General features: G+C 38.9%; 1 protein-coding gene across 1 annotated transcript; it reads right to left on the bottom strand.

Moving 5' to 3' along the window:
- Window positions 1–6,195: 6,195 nt before the first annotated feature.
- Window positions 6,196–7,054, bottom strand: LOC113351598 (uncharacterized mitochondrial protein AtMg00810-like). The gene is made up of 2 exons (XM_026595552.1): window positions 6,920–7,054; window positions 6,196–6,801 (listed from the first exon to the last, which is right to left on the bottom strand). Exons 1-2 carry the CDS (start codon window positions 7,052–7,054, stop codon window positions 6,196–6,198), a joined length of 741 nt encoding a protein of 246 aa, XP_026451337.1.

The following is a 7,054-nucleotide window of genomic DNA, read 5'->3' as shown; positions in this document are numbered from 1 at the left end:
AAACCAACTTCCACGAATTTGAAAGTCAATTATTAGGAGATATGTATGTGGTCTCAAGACTGTGTCTTGAGACCCAATTAATCAGTTTCTATTCTGAGACCGAAATGGTTAGTTGTGATTCCGAGACCAATGTGGTCAGTCCATGCATGTGGTCCGCTTGTGTAAGTAGCTAACTTGAGACCCACGAAAGCGGTCTCAAGTCGGTGTCTATTAGGTTTAGTGTCTTGAGTCACAAGTTTGTGTTTGTATAAAAGAATTCTTATGATGAATGGAAAAAGGACGAAAGGAATTAACCAAATCTTAACATGGCATCAAGAGCCAGTTGATAAACCTAAAAAAAAAAACCATAAATCGTGAAGATCTACAAGATGGGTGGTGAAATAGAATCATCAACAAAAGGGAAAAGTATAGAGTATGACATGCAAAAGAAGAATCCAGTATATCATCTAGGGTCGAGTGATGGTCCGGGAATTATCATCACACTGATTGTTCTAAAGGGCACCAACTATGATGAATGGGATAGAGCCATAAGAAGATCTTTGATTTCCAAGAGGAAGTTCGGTTTTGTTGATGAGACTATCACAGAACCTGAAGATTGCGACCAATTGGAAGAATGGATTGCGGTCCAGTCAATGCTTGTTTCCTGGATCAGCAACACGTTAGAGCCATCAATCAGATCGAGTTTGGGAGACTATGATAATGCAAACTTGCTGTGGACACACTTGAAGAGAAGATTCTGTGTTGTAAGCGGAACAAGGATCTGTCAGCTTCAAGCGTCTTTGAGTGAGTGCAAACAAAAGAATAAAGAAGGTGTAGCTGTTTATTTTGGGAGATTAAATAAGATATGGGATGAGTTGGTGACATATATGAAGGTACCTCAGTGCAAGTGTGGTAAGTGCGCTTGTAATATCGCAAGTCAGGTCAGTACGTTGAGAGAAGAGGACTTCCTGCATTATTTTTTGATTGGATTAGATTCTCTGTATATCTCACTGCGTGAGCAGCTGTTGGCGAGAGATCCATTACCATCAATAGATGTATCCTACCAGACAATGGTGAATTCAGAGCGTCTGAGAATAGGAGATGTAGCTATGTCAACAGAGGTACAAGATAATGTGATGACATTCAGGGTGCAGTCTGATCAGCGTCAAATCAACAATACATATGATCCTACCAAGTATTGCAAGCACTGTAGCAGAGAAGGACACTCAGATGAAGGGTGTTTTCAGCTTATTGGATACTCTGAATGGTGGGGAGACAGATCTAGAGGCGGAAGAGGATATGGTAGAGGAGGCAGAGCAGGTGGTAGAGGGCGTGCTGGCTTTACCAATAGCAGAGGAGGTAGAGGACAGGGAACTGTCAACCAGGTTCGTGCACACAACCTGAATATATCAGAGACAAAACAGTCAGGTGGTGCGTGCTCATCAGATGGCTCAGGTTTGACAGGAGTAACAACAACACAGCTTCAACAGGTGCTTGAGTTTTTAAATACAAGAAAGTCCACGTCTCAGCTCCAAGGTAAGAAGAAGAAAACAGTTTGGATTGTAGACACGGGGGATACAAATCATGTCACGTGTAAAAGAGATGACATGATAGATGTGAAAGATATTAGGGCATGTACTGTTGGACTCCCAGATGGGAAATATGCTTATTCTGAGAAAATAGGAACCGTTATTCTTCCTGGTGGTTTGAGACTAGATAATGTGCTTTATGTGCCTCAGATAACCTGTAACTTGATTTCAGTCACACAACTTATTCATGAGTTGGTATGTAATGTTCATTGTACTAACAACTTATGTCTTATACAAGACCGGTTGACGAGGAAGGTGATTGGAGTGGGTGAACGACAAGGTGGACTATATATTTTCTGTGGTGTGCCTCAAGTTGAAGTAATGGCTGTCAGTGGAAATTCATACGAGCTGTGGCATCGACGAATGGGACATCCATCAGAGAAAGTGTTACAAAGGTTGCCAGGTGTGAGTAGGTTTTTAAAGAAGAATAATGATGCTTGTGATATTTGTCCACGAGCAAAACATCATAGTATTAGTTTTGCTAGTAGTCTTAGTAAATCTAGTTGTATTTTTGAGTTGGTTCATATAGATTTATGGGGTCCTTATAGGACTCAGTCATCTTGTGGAGCTCAATATTTTTTTGACAATAGTAGATGATTTTTCAAGAGGTGTGTGGATTTATTTGCTTCAAAATAAAATTGAAGTTGAACAGACATTCCTTAACTTTATTGCTCTTCTGAAACGTCGATTTAGTAAAGAAATCAAAATTTTTAGAAGTGATAATGGAACCGAGTTTAATGCATTGCGTGGATATTTTAGGACTAATGGGATAGTTTTTGAGACATCATGTGTTGGTACACCTCAACAGAATGGGAGAGTTGAGAGAAAGCATCAACATATAATGAATGTGGCAAGAGCTTTGATATTTCAAGCCAATTTGCTAATACGTTTTTGGGGGGAATGCGCATTGACTGCTGCTTATTTAATTAATCGTACGCCTACACCTATTCTAAAAAATAAAACTCCTTATGAAATATTGTTTGGAAAGCAGCCTCCATATAATCAGTTGAAGGTGTTTGGATGCTTGTGCTATGTACATGATCAAAGTAGTAAAGAAGATAAGTTCGCGAGTAGAGGAAGAAGATGTGTATTTCTTGGATATCCATTTGGTAAGAAGGCGTGGAAAATCTATGATTTAGACGCAAGAAAATTTCTGGTGTCAAGAGATGTGAAGTTTTGTGAATATCAGTTTCCGTATAGGACTGATTTGAATGGTACTTTGACTGAGACAGGCCAGTTGGGTTCTGATCCATCGACTGAGAAGAATCAGTCGAATTCTGGAGGTTCTATCGAGACTGGTATAGGAGATTCAACTGAGATTGACTCCACTGCAGATAATGAGACCGATATACCTGGTGTTTTGACTGGGACTGATCAATCAAGTCCTGGTGTGTGTTGGAGCGATGATGAAAACAACATAGTTGCGAATGAAGGTGAAGTTGCAGAACAAGGCGAAACTCCAGAACAACCTGAAGAGGATGTTGGTCCTAGCAACGATGTAACAGCTGAAGAAGAGATGGGTAAGGGCAAGCGTCAGAATGTTCCTTCTAGTAGGCTCAAAGGCTTTGTGAAGCACACCATTCGAGAAAATATTCCATCTCATCCTCATTCCACACAATCATCATCCTCAAGTACGCCTTATCCTTTGACATATTATGTTAGTTGTGATAGATTTTCTGCAGTTCATAAGAAATATCTACCAGCACTAACAGCTGGGTCTGAGCCTCGCAAGTTTAAGGAAGCTATGAAGCATCCAGGATGGCGGAAATCCATGGAAGAAGAAATACGAGCACTGGAAGAACAAGGTACGTGGGAATTGCAAGAATTTCCACCGGGGAAGAAGGCACTTGGGAGTAAATGGATTTACACAGAGAAGTATGATGCGAATGGGGAGTTGGTACGCCTAAAATCAAGATTGGTGATCTTTGGAAATCATCAAGTTGAAGGGTTGGATTACAAAGAGACATTTGCACCAGTAGCAAAAATGACAACGGTACGTACTTTTCTATCTGTTGCAGCAGTTAAAAATTGGGAAGTACATCAGATGGATGTACATAACGCTTTCCTTCATGGAGACTTGGAGGAAGAGGTGTATATGAAGATACCACGGGGATTTTCCAAAGGTAATCCTAACATGGTGTGTAAAATTAAGATATCATTATATGGTTTAAAACAGGCTCCTCGTTGTTGGTTTGCAAAACTATCAACAGCCTTGAAGAATTATGGGTTCCGGCAGTCATACTCAGACTATTCTCTTTTCACTATGATCAAGGGAAAGATGCAGCTTAATGTTTTGGTGTATGTAGATGATTTAATTGTTGCAGGAAATAATCTAGTTGAGATTAATAAATTTAAAACATACTTGGGACAATGTTTCAAGATGAAAGACTTGGGAAAGTTGAAATATTTCCTGGGTTTGGAGATAGCTCGCAGTAAACAAGGTTTTTATGTATGCCAGCGGAAATATGCATTGGATATTATCATGGAAACGGGTTTATTGGGAGAAAAACCTGCAGAGTTTCCAATGGAGACTAATCATAGACTTTATTTGGCAACAGGATAATTGTTGAATGACGTGGAGAAATATAGAAGACTGATTGGTAGGCTGATTTATTTGTCAGTAACCAGACCAGATCTTACTTACTCAGTGCATACGTTGTCTCAGTTTATTCAACAACCGAGAATAGAACATTGGGAAACATCACTTCGTGTGGTTAGATATTTGAAGAAGAATACTGGGTAAGGAATTCTGTTGCGCTCTGATAGTAGCCTAAGTTTAAAAGGATGTTGTGATTCAGATTGGGAAAGTTGTCCTTTGATAAGACGATCATTGATAGGATGGTTTGTACTTCTTGGGGATTCTCCGGTGTCATGGAAGACAAAGAAGCAACAAACTGTTTCACGTAGCTCAGCTGAAGCAGAATAAAGGTCAATGGCTGCAGCTACCTGTGAATTGAAATGGTTGAAACAATTACTTAGAGATTTGGGAGTTCGTCATCCATACGGAATGAGCCTTCTCTGTGATAGTCAGTCAGCATTATATATTGCTCAGAATCCAGTTTTCCATGAACGAACCAAACATATTGAGGTGGACTGTCATCTTGTCAGGGATGCTATAGTACAGAAAATTCTATCACCTTCCTACACTCCTACGGAGGTGCAATTGACGGATATCTTCACCAAATCATTAGGGAAAGCTCAATTTCAAGGTCTTTTGTCCAAGATGGGCATTTGTGACCTGCATGCTCCGTCTTGAGGGGGGGTATTAGGAGATGCGTATGTGGTCTCAAGACTGTGTCTTGAGACCCAAGTAATTAGTTTCTATTCTGAGACCGAAATGGTTAGTTGTGATTCCGAGACCAATGTGGTCAGTCCATGCATGTGGTACGCTTGTGTAAGTAGCTAACTTGAGACCCACGAAATCGATCTCAAGACGGTGTCTATTAGGTTTAGTGTCTTGAGTCACAAGTTTGTGTTTGTATAAAATAATTCTTATGATGAATGGAAAACGGGCGAAACGAATTAACCCAAATCTTAACATCAATATTCTTTGCATTTAGCTAATTGTACGCTGATATGCGCCATTGCAGTAAGTATAGTGAATGGTAGCTTAAATGGCTCTTGTAGCTCCATGGATGCTCATTTGAGAAATCCTTCTTACCCAGGGAAAAATTATGGAAAATGGGAAATCCAGTGCGAGATGAGGTTTTCTTAAATCTAGAGGAGACAGTGGCTCACCAGATCATGCAGTGTTGCAAAAAGGGGTTTGTGTCTACCGTTGCTAGAATGTATTCATAGTGAGGTGGGTCAACAGGTCCAACCCACACAGGCATATTGTCGCGTGCTTTTTCACATAAACCTTCTCCGTCTTTTCCTTTGGCATCCTCTCTATCCCTGAATAAACTTGTTCCCCATAAAAAGTTCTCTTGATCTGATAATTGTAACTCAACAGATAACATCGTTCAATTCACTCCAATTATTACATATACCTTCTTCAATTTTATCAGCTCCTTTAGGATTTTTAAATGATACTTGTAACTCAACAACTCCTCAGGATCATGATTTCTGTTACGGTTAGTTGTCGTTACACGAACAAAGCGAAAGAGTAAAATATTTTCTCCTTTGAATGATGAAGAAGACCCAGTTCGACAACAAAATAAAAATTTCCTGGTCACATTTTTTCCTAACTTAGTGGGTAAGATACAATATTATCGATACTAAAAGTTGTAAATGATCATAAAAATCAATGGGTTTTGTTCACCATTAATGGAACTCAAAGTTCTTTATTACAGAGAAGATGATTTGTATTACAAAAGTTAACCATACACTAATATACAGAAAGTTTCCGTTGTATAGTCACGCACACAAAACGTGAATAACATGTTAGGAACAGCCTGGCATCAGCTGTACGTCCTTATCCAGGACTGAACAAGCTCCTGACAAAATGATAGTCTAAATGAACATGTTTCATTTTTGACTGTTGAACTGTAATAGAAGCTAGAGAGATAGAGATTATATTGTCACAGCTAAGTTTAGGTACACCAGATACTGGAAAATGTAAGTCCTGAAAAATAAAACATATCCACACAATCTCAGCTGCAGTGTGAGCAAGAGTTCTATACTCAGCCTATGTGCTAGATCTGGCAACTTTTGTTTGCTTTTTAAAAGACCAAGAAACCAAATTGGATCCCAATAATACACAATATCCACCTGTAGACTTTTTATCATCAACATTACAAGACCAATCAGCATCTGAAAAGACTAATAAGAAAAAAGAACCTTTTGTAAATTCCAAGCCAAAATGGAGAGTACCCTTAATGTATCTGAGAATTCTTTTAGCTGCAGTGAGATGTGAAACTCTAGGATGTTGCATGTGCTGACAAACTAGATACACAACATAGAAAATCTCAGGCCTTGTCCATGTAAGATAGTGAAGAGAACCCACTAGAGACCTGTATTCAGATGAATCATCAAGTAATTCACCAACATCTTTTAACAATTTATCTGAGACTGCGAAAGGGGTTTGACAAGCTTTTTCACCTTCCATATTAAATCTTTTAAACAGATCCATGGCATATTTGGTCTGAGAAAGAAACAAAGTAGAAGAATCTCTTTTCACTTCAAGTCCCAAGAAGTAATGCAAATCTCCAAGATCCTTGATTGGAAACTGAGCTTGAAGTTGAGAAATTATGGATTGAAGAAATTCAGGTGAAGAGCCAGTAAGAAGGATGTCCTTAACATAAATAAGTGCCAATGTCAATTGAGATCCTTGTTGATGTACAAATTAGGAAGTATCATCTTTTGAATTAACAAAGTTTAGAGCAAAAAGAGTTGTACTTAACTTCTCATACCAAGCTCTTGGAGCTTGTTTCAAACCATAAATTTCCTTGTGTAATAAAAATACATGATTTTCTTTTCATGATCAATAAAGCCAGAAGGTTGTGACATGTAGCAAATTTCCTTGAGCTCTCCATGTAAGAAAGCAT

This window comes from Papaver somniferum, chromosome 2 (assembly GCF_003573695.1).
Source record: "Papaver somniferum cultivar HN1 chromosome 2, ASM357369v1, whole genome shotgun sequence".
NCBI lineage: Eukaryota > Viridiplantae > Streptophyta > Magnoliopsida > Ranunculales > Papaveraceae > Papaver > Papaver somniferum.
Note: the sequence above shows the minus strand (reverse complement) of the source record. Positions and strands in the feature narration are given on the sequence as shown.

Coding starts and splice junctions, on each gene's coding strand:
- LOC113351598 (XM_026595552.1), bottom strand. CDS start 7,054: ATGCTTTCTTACATGGAGAGCTCAAGGAAATTTGCTACATGTCACAAC. Junction 6,802..6,919: donor AAACAAGCTCCAAGAGCTTG/GTATGAGAAGTT, acceptor ATTTATGTTAAG/GACATCCTTCTTACTGGCTC.